The 23,023-nt window shown below is 31.3% G+C and overlaps 2 protein-coding genes across 2 annotated transcripts; one reads left to right on the top strand and one right to left on the bottom strand.

The window, feature by feature from the left end:
• Positions 5,330–11,831, top strand: LOC109330801 (rhamnogalacturonate lyase B-like). Its single transcript, XM_019565079.1, has 16 exons — positions 5,330–5,346; positions 6,028–6,088; positions 6,288–6,410; positions 6,529–6,575; positions 7,065–7,184; positions 7,331–7,447; positions 9,000–9,135; positions 9,282–9,458; positions 9,644–9,799; positions 9,912–10,018; positions 10,321–10,414; positions 10,510–10,651; positions 10,873–11,032; positions 11,129–11,245; positions 11,323–11,446; positions 11,586–11,831. The coding sequence occupies exons 1-16, from the start codon at positions 5,330–5,332 to the stop codon at positions 11,829–11,831; spliced, it is 1,944 nt and encodes a 647-aa protein (XP_019420624.1).
• Positions 11,976–19,400, bottom strand: LOC109331771 (probable mannitol dehydrogenase). The gene is made up of 4 exons (XM_019566484.1): positions 19,150–19,400; positions 12,830–13,343; positions 12,580–12,733; positions 11,976–12,402 (listed from the first exon to the last, which is right to left on the bottom strand). The coding sequence occupies exons 1-4, from the start codon at positions 19,359–19,361 to the stop codon at positions 12,197–12,199; spliced, it is 1,086 nt and encodes a 361-aa protein (XP_019422029.1). The 5' UTR covers positions 19,362–19,400; the 3' UTR covers positions 11,976–12,196.

A 23,023-nucleotide genomic window follows, 5' to 3' on the forward strand; every position in this document is an offset into this window, starting at 1 on the left:
TCTTCATTTGAGGTATATCATGATATAGATTTCACATATTTTATTCCACACATCTCTCATCTTCAACACATTGCTGCCACTCACATATATGATTTTATATTATTTTAATTTATGTCTTTGTTGGTAGATATATTATATATTATTTCTCATTTTTTTTCAAATTATTTTCATCAAATTTATCATCTTCAATTCTACAACCAACTCACAAGTATGATTTTATTTTTATATTCTTTCAGTTATTTTTTCATGTGTGTGGTAGATACAATTTCTTCGTCATATAAATTCGTATATTTTATTTAATATATCTATCATTTTCAAGCATCAATCTCACTCATATGATTTTCCAAAGATCTGTTTCATTATAGTGTCTCATCAAGCAACCACATGCAATTTGACAAATGTTTGCACATGTAGCCCCAATAATGATTGTGTTTATCGGATATATAATCTTTATAATATAATTTTGCAATTTGGGTATTTTTAAGGGCTTTAGCTTACAATCCCAGTTTTAGGAATTCATATTTAAGTTACATTAGTAACATTTGTTTTCCTGTCCAAACATATTTACTGATGTTTTTTATGATAAAAATATAATTTGATGATAAATAAAATAATAAAAATATTATCACATATTATTTTGTCTTTATAATAACCCTGAGAAAGTATGCCATAAATGTAGAAATTCTAGAAATATAAAAAACAAGAAAACCCTTGCTGAGCTGACAAACCAGTTTACCTATCTGGTCAATTAAAAAAATCTAAACCACAGATTTCAAATTTAGCCGCAATGACCATTTTTGCTTGCTTTTCTAACATGAAGGATTAGGTATATATATCCACAATTGCTTAATTTTTTAGGTTCATATTTAATCATTATTAACTCTAAAAATAATGATACATGTGAATATGATAGTTTCCTTGTTAACATATATTAGTAATTTAACATTACCTTTTATGAATAGTTCAATTTGACAAACAAATAAAATTTGCTAGACAATAAGAAAGAAAAATTAATTCTTGCTTATTACGGCTAAAAAGCATCAAATTTAAAGAGATTTTATGAATTTACCCTAATATTTATTATATGATTTATTCCTTTTTTGTACTACTAATAGTACTCATTACCTTTTTTGGTTAGAAACTAATCTCTATCGGGGTTTATGTTGTTCCTTCCAATAAGTGCCGCTTTTAGGAATTGAACTCTCGACTTTAGGAATCACCTTACACCACTAAACCAATATATTGTTGGTATGATGTGTTCTTAATATATTATAATATTAAAAATATTATAACGATTTTAAGATGAAACATATATCCCAATAACTCCTTATTATTCGAATATTAAAAATAGAAGGATTTTTTTGTACTAAAAAAATATATAAGGATTTTAAGATAATATATTTCTCAATAATTAGTTATCTTATTTGAAAATACACCTAAGAATAACCCTTAATACTAATAGGTGGAGCTACTTATATGGATTGAAACATTAATTTTATCTCTTAAGGACTCATTTGTGAGTTCAGTTTTAGAAGGGGAAAAAAGAAATAAAATATTTCTGAATCATCTCACAAATGTATTTCATTATTATAAATTCTTCCATTTTTAATATTTTCTCACGAAAACAAATCTCGTAAATAGACTCAGAAAAAATACATCTACTGTCATTAACTTATGATCGAACATCTACTCGATCAAGGTATTAAGTTAATGATCACTAGTTTAACTAGTTCACTCGATTTATATTATAAAATTCTAAAAATAATAATATTAGCTAATATTTAATAATTTTATACTTCAAATATAAGTAACTATTTAAATAATGACATTTAAATATGATGTTGGATAATATGAATTTGTGTGAGATGACATTAGTTTCTTGTTAACATATTAGTAATTTAATATTATATTTTATGCAAAGAACAATTTGACCCACAAATAAATTTTAACGGATAATTAGAAATATAAATTGATTGATAATAATTACTTGTAAATAACATCAAATTTAAGGAGATTTTATGCAATTTTTCTAATATAAATTATTGTTAACATTATTATAATATTAAAAAATATAAATATTTTAAGATAAAATATATATCCCAATAATTAATTATTGTTATAGTATTAAAAAATATCATAATAATTTTAAAATAATATATATACATATATATTTCCAAAAATTAATCATGATATTTCATAATACGTGTAACAAAAATCCCGAATACTAATAGATGGAGCCACTAATATGGATAGAAACATTAATTTTAGCTATTATGGAAAGTCATCTACTCTCAATAAATTATGATTGATGATTTACTTGGTCTAATGTATTAGGTTAATGAGTTTGATTGGTTCACTCAATTTGTATTATAAAATTTTAAAAATAATAATATTAGTTAATATTATCTAACAATTTTATATCTTAAATTTAAAATTATTATTATCACTTAAGTGACTAATTAAACGATAAAATGTCATAAAAAATTTAAAAAAACATCATCAAATAATATATGTTTATGCTTTAATTGTAACAAAAGTGTATAAATAAGCTTAAAGTTTAATTAAACAATTCCAGTTTTATTATAATATAAGCTAAAAAACGATAAATATAAATAAAATAAAAACGTTGAAAATACTAGATTTTCCGCTGAATAGTTGTTTGACTTCGTCAGTCTTACTGCTACGGTTGAATCGAATAATCGGTTTAAGATTTGCGTCGATCGAATTGAACATGCATGTATAATTGTTTCAGCTCTGATTTTTCATTTCATCACTCTACCACATTAAAATCGAAATAATCTTCATTTGAACTATTTTATCTGCTGAGACTTGTAAGTTTTCTGTACATATTCTCAAACCATCTAACGTCTGATTATACTTTTTACAACATAAGTTACTATCCCAATCATAAAAATACGACTAAGAAACATTAAAAAAATATTATTTGACATTTTTTTAGAATTGCAATAAATATATATTGTTAATATATTAAAAAGATGCGTTTTAGGTTTATTATTAAAAGTAATTTATTTAAGCCTCTAAATTTTAGAATCTAATTGATATAGATAGTTGAACTATTTAATTTTGGCCTAATAATCTGACCATATATCATTAATATTCATTGAATATTTAAAAAAATACCCAAATACAATTTTTACCTTATCGTAGGCAAAACTCCTCTAATGTGAAGTTTGTGCTTTTAAATCTAATACGCATAAATCTAGATCAAATTCTGATATTGAGTCATTTATTAAATATAATGATATCAATATTTACTATATTCAATAGTTTAAACTTTAAACTGATTGTACTAGACGGTTTGACCGGTCTGACTGTTAACTAGATTTAAAAATGACTCTGGTTACAGTATTAACCGAATGAGAATTAAATTGTTTTGAACCAGAGAAAATCTGGTCCGACTGTGTTAAACTCGGTTAAACCAGATTAACACGGGAAGTAAACCGGACGATTCACGTGAAAATAAGAAAAATGGAACACTGCTCTAATACTTTGTTTTACTACGGTCTAAAAAAGATGAAGATATATTACTTCAATATAATTATACATAATTATTATTATATAAAGTTTTACATTTATGTAACTATATATTTATAGATAAAAATTATTAATTATGTACGGAATCACCTGATCAGACTGGACAATTTAACTGTTTAAACCTAATACGAGGCCTCTAGCTCGGATTTCACAACTCATTTTAAAATATATTATTAGTTAAGTAATACTAGAAAGTATGATTTTAATAAATTAAAAATATTATAATAATATCAAGTTTTTTACATATATTAAAAAGGATTGACAAAGGAACGTGGAAACTTTGGAATATAATCTACTTCAATTATTATACCTTGACTAATAATCTTCCTGCGTATAATAATTTTTTTGTAAATAATCATAAAAATCAATAGTATTTTTCCATTTCCTTTGATCATTAGATGCTTCCTTTATGGACATTACTTTAACCCTGAAGGAATAATTGCTATTACTTGAATGGAAATTTAGAAAGCAATGCCACAGGTCAAAGGGCAAATAAATTAAAAGGAGAAATTCATTAAGTCTCTAATGTTTATGTTTTTTATAAATATTAACTATGAACTAGTTTTTATTTTTAAAAATCCCTTAAACTTTACTATTTGATGAAATTGGTTTATGTATAACTATATTATTAGATTACTAATAAGCTAATAATGAAATGTTATTCGACTCACACAATATAACATTGTAAGTTAATCAATGTAAATATCCGGAAAAAATTACTATAAAATACAAAATTGATTGAGAAAAAGATGATAAGTAAATTTTAGAATTAAAAATATTAATATATAGAAGATAAAATTAAATAATAATGATATAACACTCCAGGTTAAAAACTAGGACTTTTTGATTGATATTAATTTAAAATTATGTGTATGGAGGGAGAAATTTCACCTATAGTTAAAATGTAATAAGTAATTAGCAAAAAAAATATTAATGTAGATTATTAACAAAATGCATAAAATATAAGGTAATTTTATAGATTTTTTCTCAAAAATTAACAAATGTGACAGTATGAAAGAGAGAAAGTAGTTTTCACGTAGTCATTATGCTACAGTTATATAAGGCCATCCACTTCACATTGTTTTTCTTGTCAAGGTTCCAAAGAAACACAATTCCACTGTGAAAGAGGAACTTGTTTTAGGACATAAACTTAGTTATATTGCCATCTTCTTGTTTTCTGTGTAAATCACAAACAGAATTCTCAACAAGGAAATTGGTGCTCAGATTGTCAAGGTTGGGGTTACACTATCTGGTTAAATTCCTTTAGTTATCAGTTCATCACCCCACACATATATGTTAGACTATTGATGTTTTAAATTGTGCTCGCATTTATCACAATTGCGGGGAAATAATCCATGCAGCTGTAACTGTGATTATAATATCGTTACATACTCTTAAAACTGCAATATTACGGCAGCAAAACTCTGATATATATATATATATATAAATAAAGTATTTTTCCACATTCTTTAACAACTTGAGACCTTATTTTTTATATGAAGTTGCAAATTTGATGCAGGTTGATATTGGGAAAAGATGAAGGTGGCAAGAATGATGAGGAAACAGGTTATCTTCCTATGGTGTTTTGGAATGGTTTTACAGCTCCACTTTTTGCTTGGTTCCTCTTCTGATCAGGAGAATTCATCATATAGGTTATCCCTAGTCTCTTGCTTCTCTATTTAGTTCTTTGACAATAGTGAGTCACAATAAAATAAAAAGTAAGAAAACATGAGAGAGCATTCAAAAGAAAGACATTATTTATATATATTAAAACATGAACTTTTACGTAATGTTAGTATTTGTAGACCTAAATAAGGGTTGTCGATTTGGAAAGTGTTTTTATAATATCAAAAAACATTAGTCTCTCATCCAAAGGCTAAGTGGATACCTTAACAAGAACTCAAAAAAACAAATAAGTTAAAGTTAATAAATATATTATATTAAAATGTTAATATATCATTAAATTTAATTTGTGCAATTTATTACATACTTACTTTCAGAACATAACATAAGCGGTGAAAGTGCATGCACCAAAAATTCACATTATGCTGTTTATGTAAACACATCACCACTTTCACACTTACATACATTTGTGGAATTATTTGAATGTTTGTGTATTTAGATTTTAGTTATATTTCGCTTTCATACAAATTCCCACCATAGGGTACCAAATACGGTTTTCTAATGGGAATAAGGAGGGGAAAATTAGCACTCCCTAGCACTGTAGCACAGGACTATGCATGCAATAATTGACCTATGTTGTCTCGTTCTTTATTCTTATTTTGGTAGATTCCCCTCTCTTAATTTTTTTTACCTTTCAATATTGTCCTATTTAAATGATAACCTAAGGCTTTGAATTTATTACTGTTACATTTAATTCCCCTGAACTTTATATATTATTTTTTATTGTCCTGAACTTACTTTTATTATTTTTATTGGCCTAAACTTTATTTTATTATTTTTATTATTCAGCATCCTAAAATCCGTATCTGGGCAATCTGCAGTCACCGTGAATTCACAGCATCCTAAGCAGGTGATAGCCAGTTTATATTTAATGAAAAAAATTAATAGAAAAAACATCATTGCTTAGATTTTCTCCTTAAATACTTGTTTATATACAATATATAAACTTCATTGATATCAGATATAAATACATTATATTAAAGTACCCATGCTTCATAATTAATATATATATATATATTAAGTTTTAAACAATTGGTTTATATTTTCAGGTGGTAATTGGCAATGGCATCGTTACTGTCACGTTTGCAAACCCCGAAGGCTATATCCTAGGAATATCATATGCTGGAATTGATGCGTTTAATCCTAATCATAAAAGAACCGATAGAGGGTACCTACCTACTTCATATTTAATCAAACTGAATTTTATGACATAAAAACTGGATCTACTCTATATCCATATAAGTCATGAATTAATTTACATAATCAATGCGCTCTAATATTTCTAGGTACTTTGATGTTGTTTGGAATGAACCGGGAAAACCAGGTATCTTTCAGAGGTATAATGTTTCAACTACTCTCATTATATTTCTGTATTTATACACTTGTTGAAATTAATAACAATCAAACGTAATGTGCCCAAAAATAATAGGTAACTGATAATAACAAGCTAACAAATTGTAAATTAGGGATACTCCTAATAAACTTCCATATGTGTCATTAAACTCCTAATAAACTTCCACGAGTTACCAACCCAATTATAAGTTACAAGAAAAACCAATATATGTTACTATACTATTTCATTGTTAGATAATGCATAGTACTACATAAGTAAATCAAAAAATTGAAAGAGTTTTATTGGTACGAGGTTAAACTCTAAATTGATAATGTCTACGGTTAAAAAAACTATTCTTTGGTTGTTGCAGGATATGACACTTTTGTTGGGGAAAAAACATATACCACTAATTATAAAAGTAATTGCATGCATAATGCACTAACGTCATTCAATGGAGAAACTTATATGATTGAATTGAATCTGTGTACTGCAGAATCGAAGGGACAAAGTTTTCAATCATAGAACAGGATGAGAACAAGGTGGAGGTTTCATTTTCAAGAACATGGACAACTTCTTTGAGAGGCTCAAATGTCCCCATGAGCATAGATAAAAGGTGGATTCAATTGTCTTAATCATTCGTATTAATTTGATATCTAAAAGAAAGAAACTTTTCTTGGTTTTGAACTAATTAACATTATTATTATTTCAAGTATAAATTTATTCTGACATCTTACTAATAGAAGAAAATAAAATTTGCAGGTACATATTGCGAAAAGGCGATTCAGGATTTTATTCATATGTAATATTTGATCGTCCAGAAGGACTACCTGCCGTAGAAGTTTATCAAATTAGATTTGTTTACAAGCTTCATGAAAGGTAATTAATATTTTATATGTTATCACATTGCTATGTATTTGATTAAAAATAATTAATAAAATAATCTAAATAAAAACTATCCCAAATATTGTTGAAAAATATAGCATGCAATGTGTTTTATTAGGATTTAATATATATATATATATATATATATATATAAAATGTAAGTATTTTTTGTACTGTTAACAAATTGTTTATTATTCATATATTACTATTATTTATTTTCAAGGAAAAGTAATATAAATTAATAGTATAAAATTTTACACTAATAACACATATTTTAAATTCTTTTAATTAAGTGATATTGAAACATGGACAAATGATTCATGTTACCTCAAGGCTGTAAGAGGGGATTCTTCTTTCTTTAAAGGATGGGATTTTTATACATTATTTTGTGAAAAAGCAAACGTTAATCAATAACATATAAATGAATAAACAAAATTATCACTTATGTGCATAACTAGATATGTGCAAAATTATACCCACAAGCCTAAACCACTTTTTACAATGTCAATAAATCATTCATCATTAATTTATTAATTACAATTAACTCTCAAATAAAAATAATATAAATTAATGATGAATAATGGATGATAAACTGACAAAAACTGTCAGTATACATATTTTAAACTCGTTTTATTACAGCTTGAGATGAAATTTCACCATAAAAAGGAAAAAACACCAATAGATTAAAAAGTACACATAGGTGAGCTAGTATATATTTTACAAAAAACTTTTTTGTTAAAAGACAAATTTCAACTTATCAACGTATATAAATTTTGTCACACAAATATATAAGTTAAAAGATTAAACCGATTTAAAAAAAAACTAAATATGTAATACTCGCACAATACTTCATATCATATTATTATCTTTTTAATTGTTTAACTCTGACAATACATAAATATATAATTGTTTAACTCTCTCAATATCTTGTCTTAATGCCAATTTGTAATAGGTTCTTGTCTTCTTGTTTTCTTTTTTTTTTCTTTTCCTTTATAATTATTTTTTATTAATATAATTTTCTCAAAAAAAAAGATAAATATATAAAAATTTGCTGCTCTTAGTGCACTAGCTGATGCTTGTAATGTATTCTCGATTAGCTTGGGTTTTGTTGGGCTTTAAACAAAATTATATTATTATATTAAATGTACTACTCTCAAAATAAATATATAAAAATTTCACATATTATATAATTAGTTGATGATATATAAAACCATTCCAAAAATACTCTAGACTAAAAAGAAACTGTTTCTTTGTTTGTCCCTTTGTTAACGAATAAAGGAACAAGGATTTGAGAGGAAATATGCTATACAGATTCAGATTATTTTCAGTACTTTATTGTCCTAGTAATACTATCTAATAGTTACATAAAATGTAAATAGGTAAATTAAAATTAAACTTTTAACATATCTGATTAACCGGTGAAATTGAGAATAAACATACCTACACCAGTTTTTTATTATGTAAAATTGTTCTTTATGTACATTTCTTCTGAGGTTATCCTGAAAGAAAAAAATGGTTAACTAATAATGAAAAACCACTTATGCAGGTTCAACTACATGGCAATATCAGATACTAGGCAAAGGAACATGCCTTCAGAAAGAGAAAGAGAAATGGGTACAAAATTGGATTATCCTGAAGCTGTTCGTATAACCAATGCATCTAACCCAGAATTTATTGGAGAGGTAAAACCCTTTCTGCATGTTCCTCATTTTTCATTTTAGGACTTGTCATTATTAACATTATAGTTATATTTCATGCTTATGATGTGGTTTTATGTGTTTAAACCTTAAAATGCACCTTAATGATTGAATGGTTGTGTTGGACTTAGGTGGACGACAAATACCAATATTCGTGTGAGAACCAAGACAACATTCTTCAAGGTTGGATTACCCACGATTCTAAACAATCAGTGGGTATTTGGATGATAACACCAAGTAATGAGTTCCGCAATGGTGGACCTGTTCATCAAGATCTCACTTCCCATGTTGGCCCAATTTTACTCAACGTAAGTTCATCTTCTCTAGAGAAATTTATTATGCATCCGAATAACATACTAAAGTACTATATATCATTATTTGTAGAGAATAAAATATTTTCTTATACCAGGAGATAACTTATCTCCTCGTAACGTAAGAATTTTATTATTTTAACTATCATATCAATGATATTAAGCAACTTTTGTACGTGTAGATGTTTGTGAGCACACACTATGCTGGAAAGAGCCTAGGCATGACATTTCAACAAGGAGAAACTCATAAAAAGGTTTATGGACCATTTTTTACTTACCTTAACTCTGCTGAAAGTAATGCTAAATACAAAACTCTGTGGTCAGATGCTGTACAACAGGTAATAATTGCCCTTAAGCTTTGATCTTTATCATACACATTATTACTGTTAATGTGTAAGTGACTATGTTATTGGCAACATGCAATTTATTGTTGTTCTTTGATTGATTCAGAAAACCAAAGAAGTCCAAAGTTGGCCTTATGATTTCACTAAATCAAAGGATTTCTTTCCAGCCAAACAAAGGGGTAGAGTAGAAGGAGTTTTAAATATCCAAGATAGGTATATGCTATAAACTAAAATATTTTATGGACATTAGTGACATTACTCAGTATCAAATATGACATTCAGAAGTTGATATGGAAATAATAAAACTCTATAGTTTAATGCTTTGTTTACTCTTAAATTTTATTATTTGGTTTAATTTACTTAAAACCTTTTTTATAATGAATTTGATGTATTAGATCAACCATTTTACATATTGCCTATTACTGCATCTGATTTGCATGCTCTAGGTCAATGCATGAATTTCTCTTGTCATAGAATCACTTTTAGAAACGAGCTTAAGTTCTTTGCTTTACCAGATTCATAACCGAAGGTAGGGCTCAACCTGCTAAGAATGCTTACGTTGGTCTAGCTGTTCCTGGAAATGCAGGATCATGGCAACAAGAAAGCAAGGTACAATTTTAGTTGGAGCCATTTAGACATAGTTTCTTGAACTTTGAATTGCCTTTGATGTAACTAAAAGTGAATTATATGCCATCAACTTGCAGGGTTATCAATTCTGGACTCGAACTGATGGGAATGGACACTTTGAAATAAAAAATATTGTACCTGGAGAATATAATTTGTATGCATGGGTTCCTGGCTTTATTGGTGATTACAAATATGAGAAGACAATTACCATTACACCAGGTAAAACATCTTCAACTCTGTTTCAGAATTGGTTCTTGTATAGAAATTTCTTATTATATGTTATCAAATCAATATTTAACATGTATGGTTTGTCAAATCTAAAATACCTTTACACATGTCAAATATTAATTAAGTACTTATGAATTTTTTCTTGTCTTCTGGGTTTAGATACAAACAAATTATAATTTATTCCATTTGAAATTAATTGTTTGTACCTATAGGAAGAGACCTCAACTTGGATTCGCTCCTATATAGTCCTCCAAGAAATGGTCCTACCCTTTGGGAAATTGGCACTCCAGATCGTTCAGCTGCAGAATTCTATGTACCAGATCCTTACCCAAATCTCTTGAACAACTTATACAAGAATGATACTAAAGACAAGTTAGTCCAAACCCCATTGCTAACAATTGATGCTAGCTTTTATTAATCTTCACACTTTTCCAGGTTTACTAACATACAGTATTTCTGTTGTAAAAGGTTTAGGGAATACGGGTTGTGGGCACGTTACTCTGAAATATATCCCCAAAATGATCTTGTCTTCACTGTTGGTGTTAGTGACTATAAAAAGGATTGGTTTTATGCTCATGTTACCAGGTAACAATTGTTAGTAGAAATGGTTAATTTTCTCAAGTTTTGTTTCTTTTTCCTCTAAACAGCATTGGTTTATGCAGGAAAGTAGAAAACACATACCAGCCAACCATATGGCAGATTGTATTTCAACTTCAAGATAGTGTATCGAACGGAGATTACACACTACACCTGGCTCTAGCATCCGCTAATGGTGCTGAAGTGCAGGTACGTCACTGTTTTGTTAGTCTCCACGGTCATAACACATATCGGTCCTATTTTCCCACAATTGTCTACAAAACAATATCGTAAAACAACTTGAAACATTGATAATCATCGCTAACTTATTTTTGTAATGGGTTATCAGGTTCGGCTCAACGATCCAAATGCTGGTTCGCCGATCTTCACAACAGGGCTAATTGGCGGCGACAATGCCATAGCAAGGCACGGCATACATGGCTTGTACTGGCTGTTTAGCATACCTATTCCTAGCAGTCATTTGGTAAAGGGAAATAACACCATCTATCTGAGGCAAGCAACAGGTAGAAGCCCTTTCGCTGGAGTTATGTATGATTATATCCGCCTAGAAGGTCCTGCAACTCAGGGTGTTTGATGTGCATATATATAACTTGTAATGGGACAATAAGCTCATGTGACTCTGCATTAGGATTATTTTTTCATTCGGCATTTAATCTAAAGTCATAGATAGCATCATCAATACCATTGGCAAGAAAGCATAAATTGTGAAGAAAGAAAATAATAATGCCAGTCAATTGACATCAATATGTATTAGGTTAATATTTCTGTCTTATAGATGAAAGAAGAGAGTGTCTAATGTAATAAAATGTCAAGGCGTGGAATGAAATGAAATTGAAATATGTTTATCCAACAGAATGTGATACATAATGCATATAGAAATCTGAAATCTCCTTGAAAAGTGGTGCTTCATCTTTTGCTGAAATCTGAATCAAGCAAGATTTAAGAGCTTGGTTTCAGTGTATTTCCAATGTCAATCACAAATCGATATTTCACATCTGCTTTGAGGAGACGCTCGATTGCTGTGTTCACATAATCAATAGGAATGACCTCAATTTCAGGTTTGATATTGTGTTTTGCAGCAAAGTCAATCATTTCTTGTGTCTCCTTTAACCCTCCAATGTTACTTCCAGCTATTAACTTTCTCCCTATCAATAATGTAACAATAGTAAGCATTGTAATAATCATTTTAACCTTCACCCATTCTAGGAAATTGGTACAAAAATAATAACGAATGGTAAGATACAAATTATTTCTCTCCATTAATGGTAAATAAACTATGGTGAGTTGCACTTTACTAAGGAAACATTTTTTCATATCCTTACCAAGAAGTAAAGGAAAAACTGGCAACTCTAAAGGCTGTTCTGGTGCACCAACCATTACAAGCTTTCCATGAGACTTCAATAAACTAATCACTGGTAAGAGGGGATGAAATGCAGAAACTGTATCAATAATGCCATCCAAAGTGCCAATTGCAGCCTATAAAAATAGAAAAACATTAGAGAAAAGCATTAGTGAATTCATTATCATTGTCAATTCAAAGAAACATGTATTCACAATGCAAAGGAAATTTACCTGCATTTGATCAGGGTCACGACTTATCAGAAACGAGTCAGCTCCAAGATTTTGTATTGCTTCCTCCTTTTTGTTAGGCGATGTACTAATTACTGTCACCTTAGCTCCAAAGGCTTTGGCAAACTTCACAGCCATATGACCCAACCCACCAAGGCCAACCACGCCGATATGCAAACCGGGCTTGTCTAGTCCAAAATATCTAAGAGGACTATACACTGTGATCCCAGCACAAAGGAGAGGAGCTGCAGCATCAAGAGGCAAGTTATCAGGAATGCTGATCACAAAGTGTTCATCAGCAACCATTGAGTCAGAGTAGCCTCCATATGTGATGGTGCCATCAATATTCTTGGCACTATATGTGAGAATAGAACTTGAACAGTAATTCTCAAGGTTGTCATGACAGCTTTGGCATGAACGGCATGAACCAACCAAGCACCCCACACCAACCTTGTCTCCAACTTTGAACTTTTGTACCTTGCTTCCCACTTCTGTTACTATACCAGCTATCTCATGCCTATATTTAGTAGGCCAAGTAATTAGAATCAAATGAATTAATCCCTGGAATTCTATTTTACAAACAAGAGTCTGTAGCATTGTGAGATACACACAACACATATAGAACATCACAAAAGATCAAATAAAGATTAATATAAAAGTAAAATGAGAGATGTGAAGTAAAATTAGATGCTCATGTATCTTGATTGTTAGAATCAGGATTATTTCATTAATTAAGTCGTATATCAGTGAAGTTAGATATGTTGGATCACACAAGAAGAAAAGAAGAAGATGAATGAAGAAGATGATAGAAGATGAAGTTATGGAATGAAATTGAGGCACTTTCTATTTCTGGAAATTCAGTTAGTTAAGTTGGGTATGCACATCTATTTATAGTAAGATTCCTAACTAACTAAACTACCTCTTTTGAATTACATTCTAACACCCCCCATGATTCAAAACAACACATAATGAAAAATTCCAACTAGATTCCAGCCCTCACATATCACCTAGACAGCAAATCCCTATCATCTTCCTTAAGCATTTGAACCTTTCTATCTTCAAAGCCTTGGTCATGATGTCTGCCAATTGCACCTCTGTTTTGCAGTGAGATAGCTTGATTTTTCCTTCAGCCACTTGTTGTCTAATGTAGTGGTACTTTGTCTCTATATGTTTGCTTCTGCCATGGGAAACCGGATTTCGTGCTAGATCAATGGCTGACTTGCTATCTACCATTAGCTCAACTTCATTGCTTTCTGTCATGCCAATTTCCATCAACACAGATGATAACCAAGATGCTTGACATGCTGCTGAACAGGCAGCTATGTACTCTACCTCACAGGTTGACAAGGCAACAACCTTTTGTTTCTTGGAGCACCAAGATATTGGTGCCCCTGCTATGATGAAAACATATCCCATAGTGCTCTTCCTATCCAAAATGTCTCCACACCAATCCGAATCAGAGTAGGCCATGAGATGTGGTCTGATTCTTTCATCTTCATGAGGAAACACAATGCCAAAATCCATTGTTCCTTTCAGATACCTTAGGACTCTCTTGGCTGCAAGCATGTGAGATTGTTTTGGATTGCTCATGAATCTGCTGGTTACTCCTACACTGAATGAGATTTCTGGTCTGGTATGGCAGATGTATCTCAAGCTTCCTACAATTTGCCTGAAAACAGTTGCATCAGCAGGCTCTTCCTCTTCACAATTTCCTAGCCTTTGATTCAGTTTAGCTGGAGTTTCAGTAGGATTGCAGTTTATCATTTTAAACTTGTTAAGAATCTCCAGCAGGTACTTCTTTTGATGCATGAAAACTCCTTTGTTTGTGTATTGAAATTCCAGACCAAGGAAGTATGCTAGTTTTCCTAGGTCTGTCATTTCAAATTCCCCTTTTAGGCTGCCTTTGAGTTCTTCAATTCCTTTAGAGCAGCTACCTGTTATGAGCAAGTCATCAACATAAAGGCAAATTAGTAGGATATCCTTGTTCTGGTTTGTGGTTTTGGTGTACACCCCATATTCTACTTCACACTTCAGGAAACCAGAGTTGGAAAGGAACTTGTCAATCCTTTTGTCCCAAGCTCTAGGTGCCTGCTTCAAACCATAGAGAGCCTTGTTGAGTCTGAGTACTTTGTGTTCATTTCCTTTGTTGATGAAGCCTGGTGGTTGAGTGACATACACCAATTCCTCTAGAGGGCCATTGAGGAAAGCTGATTTCACATCTAGTTGCCACAAATTCCAGTTTCTCCAGCTAGCTAGTGCAATAATAAGTCTCACTGTCTCTAGCCTAGCTACTGGTGCAAACACTTCAGAGTAATCAAGCCCTTTCTTCTGCATAAACCCTTTGGCTACAAGCCTAGCTTTTGTTTTGCTATGGAGCCATCAGGTCTTAGTTTGACCTTGAAGATCCACTTCACTGATATAGGCTTCTTTTTATCTGGCAGCTCTACTAGTTCCCATGTGTTGTTCTTTTCAATGGACTTGATTTCTTCCAACATGGCTGCTCTCCAAGTGCTACTGGATGCTGCTTCTTCAAAACTTATTGATTCTGCATCAGCAAATAATGCCATGTGTTGTACTATGTCACCCTCTTGGTTCACATCATCATCAGGGTTCATTACATAGTCTGATAGCCAGTGTGGTGGATTTCTTGTTCTTGTTGATCTGTGTCTTTCTTGCTGAGGTGATGTAGTTGTGTCAGCTCTGTCCTCATGCACCATTGATTTATCAGTTTCCCAATCTATTTGTATTTTAGCCAGAGGTGTGTGATTCTCCTGCATACTTTTCCAAGAGTTTGGCTCATCAAAGACAACATCCCTGCTGAATATTATCTGTTTTGTGTCAGGGTTGTATAGTTTGTATGACCCTGTTAAATTGTAGCCCAATAGGATCATAGCCTTAGCCTTGTTGTCAAGCTTTCTTCTCATCTGGTCTGGTACATGTCTATAGCACAAAGATCCAAAGATTCTGAGGTGTTTCACAGAGGGTTTGATACCTGATCATGCTTCTTCAGGGACTTGGTTATCAAGCTTCTTTGTTAGGCACCTATCCAGTATGTATGCTGCAGTAGCAGCAGCTTCTCCCCAATATTCATGAGAGAGTTCCTTACCTCTTAGCATACTTCTAACCATGTTTAAAATGGTTCTGTTTCTTCTCTCTGCTATGCCATTGTGTTGTGGTGTATAAGGAGCAGTCACCTCATGCACAATCCCTTGCTCTTTGCAGAATTCTTCAAACTCTTTTGAAGTGTACTCACCTCCTCCATCAGTTCTTAACACCTTGATGGATTTCTCTGATTGCTTCTCTACTAGAGTCTTGAACTCTTTGAATATTGAGAATGTATCACTCTTGTTCTTTATCAAATACAGCCATAGTTTTCTGCTTAACTCATCAACAAAAGTTACAAAATACATGCTTCCTCCTAGGGAAGGTGTGTCAAGAGGGCCACATACATCAGAGTATATGACATGTAGGAGGTCATTTGCTCTGGCAGGTGTGTGTGCACTGAATGATGTCCTTGATTGTTTGCTTATTTGGCAACTATCACATACTTTGTTAGGGGCTTGGATTAGTGGTAGTCCCTTGACCATTTCTTTTGATCTTAGTAGATTCAGGTCTCTGAAGTTTAGATGTCCTAGCCTTAGGTGCCACAACCAAGATTCTTCTGCTAATGATGTTGCTGCTAGGCATTGAGTCTCAATTGTTCTTAGGCTAACCTGGAAGGTTCTGTTCTGTGCAAGGGGTACTTTCAATACTCTCTTCTTATCTGCATCAAATATTTCTAGGACTCCATGATGCATCTGGACAGAGAATCCTTTTTCTACCAATTGTCCCAAGCTGAGTAGGTTGCTTTTCATGTTTGGTACATATAGCACATCTGATATCATTACATTCTTCCCATCATTTCTGCAAATTAGGACATCACCTGTTCCTTCTGCCTGAATCAATCTGCTATCTGCAAATCTCACATTGCTTTTCCTGCTCTCATCAAAATTCACCAACCAATTTCTATTTCCAGTCATGTGGTTTGAGCATCCTGAGTCTATGTACCACTTGTCATTGCTGTTTGATTCATCATTTGTGGTCATCATCAGTAATACTGGTTCATCATACAGACTTTCAGTGCTTTCCTTCTTGACCAAGTATGCCTCAGTGTGATGCCTTCCTCTTCCTTCTCCATGGCTTGATGTTGTTTGGCATTCACTACTGAAGTGGCCAATTTTGTTACAGTTGAAGCACTTCAACTTCCTCCTATCAACCTTTTTCTTGTTGTTCTGCCATCTCTGATTTTCACCCCTTCTTGTTGCCTGTTCTGCTTGGTCAGCCTCAACCCTTTCTTGATCTGAGGTTTGAGAGAATCTGTGATTGCCTCTTCTTTGTTCTCTACCTCTGCCTCTGCCCCTTTGTCCACCCTTGTTACCATATCCTCCTTTCCTTGAGGTGCATGCTTGTAATGCTTGTTCAGCAGGTTTTTCCAAAGATCTTTCAATAAGTCTTTGTTCATGAGCCTCTAGAGAGCCTTGGAGGTCTACAATTTTCAGTTCCTCTAGGTTCTTGGACTCCTCAATTGCAACAACTATATGGTCAAATCTGGGGCTTAGTGTCCTCAATATCTTCTCCACTATGGCTTGATCTGTCATCTTCTCACCACTGGCTTTCATAACATTAGTGTGGCTAATGATTCGGTTGAAGAATTGTGCAATTTTCTCACTGGATTCCATTTGCATCAACTCATATTGCCTCCTCATGGTTTGCAATCTTACCTTCTTCAATTGTTCTGCACCTTCATTGCTCTTTTCTAGAATATCCCGAGCTTCTTTTGTTGTTCTTGCCTCAGATATCTTTTCAAAGTGTGCTTCATCTACACACTGATGCAGCAAGAACATGGCCTTGCAATCTTTCTTCTTGCTTTTCTTGTACAGATTTCTTTGTGCCTCTGTTGATGAATCTGTTATTGTTGGGAAGCCTTCTTCTACAATTTCGTTCACATCTTGAAATCCCATAATTGCTGACATTTGTATTCTCCACCTGTTCCAGTTCTTCCCGTCGAGGATTGGCAGGTTTGCAGGGAAGCCAGTTTGTCCCATTTGTGCAATTTGTGCAGCAGAAAAAGAATTAGAGAGGAAAGTAGAAGAGTGAAGAAAGAAAGGATAGATGATGGTTGATTGAAGGTTGTTCGTGAGTGTTGTATGGCTCTTGATACCAGTTTGTTGGATCACACAAGAAGAAAAGAAGAAGATGAATGAAGAAGATGAAGTTATGGAATGAAATTGAGGCACTTTCTATTTCTGGAAATTCAGTTAGTTAAGTTGGGTATGCACATCTATTTATAGTAAGATTCCTAACTAACTAAACTATCTCTTTTGAATTACATTTTAACAAGATATACAAATATAATATATTATCATTAATATTGAAGAATCAATAAAAAACCAATAATTTTTTATTAAAAAATTAGTTTTAAATAAAAATTGGCCAATTTAATCAATTTTAATTAATATAATTGCATGAATGATATAATTAGTAGCATTAGGATCAGTTTACTGGTTTACCGGTCGAAACAATCGACACAAACCAATTTTTAGAAAAGTCATTCATTTCATTTGAGCTTAATTACGAGAAGAAAATGAACATATAAAAAATTAATATAACCATCGTTTCCATCTCATATAAGTTTTTTTTAATTTATTTAATACAACAACATTCAAATTTTATTTCACTAAGTTGCATAATACTATAACATAAATCATGTTCATCCACAAAATATTAATTTTAAGTATTTTCTAATCAATTCATCTTCTCTCTTTAGAAATTAGACCAGTTTTCATCATATGAAAATAAACATACAAAAAAGTTTACTAAAAAAAACTCTTAACTTATTTCAAAATACTATATTAGTTAGATAGTTGTATGGTTTACTCATTACTCATAGGTCACGATCCTCTAGAATAGAAGTTACCATCTCCATCTATTATTAGATTCTTCATTATTGGAGAAGGATCTAATTTCCATTTTGACTGGTCCTAGTTGATCAGGACTTAATCCCTTTGTTATTTGTCAATTTTAAATAATTGTTTTATGTTTTTTTGTTACTACCAAAAACCTCATCTTTCTTGGTAAGTAACTAATTGGAACTGCTCTTCAAATAAGTGAAGAGTGATCCAAATCCACTGAGGTAATTTTTTATGTTTAACCCTATTTAATATTTTACTAATTTACGTGAGTAGTGTAAAAAATTAATAATCACATAAGAAGGATATATCTAGTAAAAAAGGAATAAATATTACGAAGGGAGTTAGATGAAAGTATATAAGTAGAAAGCAAACCCAGGTACGATGGGATAAGTGGAAACGGCCCATTCATTCTTGACCATGTGAAGATCAGAGTGACATATTCCACAGTATAACACTTTGAATGCCACATCTTTCTCACCAGTTTCCCTTCTTGAGAATTTGAATGGACTTAGAATACCTGAAGTATCCCTCGCTGCCCATCCAAATGCCTTCTGAGGATGCTCTAATTCTGGTTCTATTGCCATTTCACTCCCTCTCTTCAACTATTGATGTGTGATACTATGTGAATATGAGGATACTAAGTTAAATACCCACTTTATAATTGCTGATATGTGGCGTTATTTGACTTATTTCCATCACATATTAAATTGCATTATTGTTGTTGTTTTTCTTTGGACCGTTAGATTGTTCGGTGCCATAAATATATTGCCACACCACTTTGTCAGAATCAGTTTCATGGGTGCATTTATTTAAGTGGTGTCAGATGTGACCACTTGCTTTGACTAGCATGCAAAAGAGGGTTCACACCTGCATCAATATGTGTTCACATTGCAATATATGTTTATATAAATATTGGATATTTAAATTAGCTAAAAAGGGACAATAAGATATTTATTACGTGGTACTGATATCGATATGACTCATGTGAGTAAGGAAAAATATATGATAGTTTGAGCCATGTGCATAAAAGTTCATAAAATATAATAAAATACAAAATATTCCTTGTACATTACCGAATATAAAATACAAATCATGTGATTATCTTCCACTGACAGTGCTATGTTGATTCCAATGTGAAAAATGCACACCCTAAATAATTTTTTAAAATGTGTCTATTATTTTTGAGAAAAATGTAGAAACATTATTATCATTTTAATGTTTATTATTTATATTTAATTATTTAATGATTCTTCAAAAAAGTAACTCAAATGAATGATGAATAATATGATAATTATATATAAATTTTTACACTAATAATATATCTATATATATATATATATTACCCTCTTATTTATAGGTTTACAAGTTAATTTTTTATTTATAAATGACATGAGATGTTTTTTGAAAAATAAATAATCATTATTGTGTTGAATTATTTTATATTATTATGGATAAGAGATTTAAGAACTTCATGATTATTTCTCTAAGGGAAATACTCACATGTTTTTTTTAATATTTTGTTTCTAGTCAATTTCTTCTCTAGTTTTGATATGACAAAACTAATTGAAATTGCAAACTTTATACAAGTGATATTTATTCAACTGGTTTAATGATGTTTAGATATCACTAAATATAAAGAAGGAAACCTTTACTACAAAGGTAAAAATAAAGATTATATCATACTATAATTCACTAGATTTATGTATCATGAGACAATCATATATCACAGTATAAAAACGAGGGATGCAAATCATATAATTAAAGTGAGAGCAATATATAAAAGAAATATGGTTATGAAGAAAAAGATGAGTTGGAAAGAACTCAAGAAGTAATGAATAAGAAACTTCTATTATTGAAGATGAAAGAAATGAAGAGAATGTGAAGTGTGAATATTGAAAGAGTATCTAAAAATTTACTTTGATTAACTGACCTGTGTTCTATTTATAGAAAGGGGAAAATGGTATCTAGAATATCCATTTTTGTCTGGTCCAGAAAAAACCTAAAAAATTTTAAAATAAAAAAACTAAACATGTTATGTTAATGTTCCTAAATCTAAGTGATTAGGTTAACCAAAATTCAAATTTAAAATTACAAGATTAAACTATTTGTTAAGGTTCCTAAATCTAAGTAATTAGGTTAACCAAAATTCAAGTTTAAAGTAATTGAATTCTGAAAAAAAATGATTTTTTTAGAGTTATTCTAAAAAAATGATTTTTTAGAGTTATTCTAAAAATAATAGTAATAAATAAATAAAACTAAAAAGTGAATGAGTTAAAGATTCGATTGGATTATTGGATAAATTAAAGGTTTGAAAATATTTAATTTGAATCACATCATATCCATTTGATTAAGTTGCATGAATCACCTTGATAATAACTAAATCTTTAAGGATTCAAAAATCAAATTAAGATTGCGATATGGAAATACGCAAATCAAATTAGAAAGTTCATATCAATCTAATTGTGTTGCACAAATCAATTTGATTAGAAAATTAAATCTTTAGAGATTTGGAATCAAATAAATCAAGGTTGCAAATCAATCAAATATGTTAAAAATCGCAATTAGGAAATATGCAAATCAAATTAAGATTGGAAAATTTTATATCAATCTGATTGTATTGCACAAATAATTTTGATTATAATAATTAATCTTTATAGATTTGATTCGATGAAAAATTAAATGTTTAGAGATTTGAAATCAAGTAAATTAAGATTGCAATATGAGAATAAGCAAATCAAATTAAATCAAATCAAACAAATTTCAAATCAATTTGATTATGTTGCAAACCTGATTTATTTCTCTTAACCTCCTCTAATCAATTAATGGGAGATACTCTCCTTATTAAGCACATGTGATAAGTCATAGTCTATAATAGACTGTCTTATTCACCAAAGAAAGAGGGATTCCACACAAAAAAGCACCATCATTCTGCCAAAAAACACAACAGTGAGAAAGGAGAGGGAATTGGCCAAGGAGTGATCTAGTGCATGCAAGGCTACTGACCACTTTGTGCAACCTTCCCTAGATAGTATCTAGACGTCCAGTCCGTGGACTAATCCTTGTAACACCCCAAAAATCATTTCATAATTACTATATTTAATCTCTTAGGTAAAAAATTTATTTTTTCTTTTATGTAATATATAACTTACAAATAATTTTTTTCCATTTTATCTATTCTCTTTTAAGACGTCACATTTTCAAACCTTTGCGGAAATAATTTCTTAATACTTAAAATGTAATTGAACGAAACACAATTCTTTTCTGAATACTACTATTAATCAAATCTTGAATTTGTAATACGTACACCATGATTTACAAAACACAAGGCGAAGTCTATTCTTCGCCCTTAACAAAGACTAAAAATACAAATAAAAATAAAATAATGTTGGGGACGTTGGCATTGCAAAAGTACCCTACACACGTTCCCTATCAAAAGAAAGAAATGAGCTCCTAGATCGGTGGTGCACTAGAAACCTCACTCAGGTCTTCCTCGATCTCCGAGTCTGAAGAGATTTCTATAACCTCGACTGAATCCTCTATGCAAATTAACTCTATACAGCCATTGTCCTCGTCCTCCACCACCTCATTTGCTGCCCAATCCATCGAAGGGTCCGGGGCGTACCCCCTAGGCTCCGATGAAGTAGCCATCCCTACTCCTTTCGTCCCTCTTGGCGTTGAGTCAGTAGATGCGAATCCCGGTTGGGGCCAGGTCCTGACAACCTCTGATATGCCTCGTGCCTCAATTGGTGCGGACACTGGTAGGGTGAACGATGCTTCCCGAACTGCGTAATGTGCTGGGAGATGCAACATAGAGCCATCACATACGAGATCCAATTCCAGGTCGCAGGGACTAGTGTAGGTGTATCTGTTTCCTTCCACACTCCATGCCCCCTCCTAGGACATGGTAAAGTGGTAGCCCCTAATCATTGCCGATCTGTCCATCTAAACATGGATGTATACGAGAACACTAGAAAGAAAGAGATGGAGTAAAACATCTAATGAAAAACTTATCATTGACGTCATGGAATTACACATAATATCACCCTAAGACAAAGAACAAGTACATTTATATCATATGATCATACACACATGTATTAATGATGAATGAAGTATAAAACTTATGATTTTAGAATCAATATCGATAAATACCATGTATGCATGCTATGCATATGCCCACCATCCTTAAACCATTATCCTCCTCATAACTATTCGAAAATAACCGAGAGTACATGTCCTATAACAAGCC

Source organism: Lupinus angustifolius, chromosome LG17, assembly GCF_001865875.1.
Source record: "Lupinus angustifolius cultivar Tanjil chromosome LG17, LupAngTanjil_v1.0, whole genome shotgun sequence".
In the NCBI taxonomy this organism is placed as follows: domain Eukaryota; kingdom Viridiplantae; phylum Streptophyta; class Magnoliopsida; order Fabales; family Fabaceae; genus Lupinus; species Lupinus angustifolius.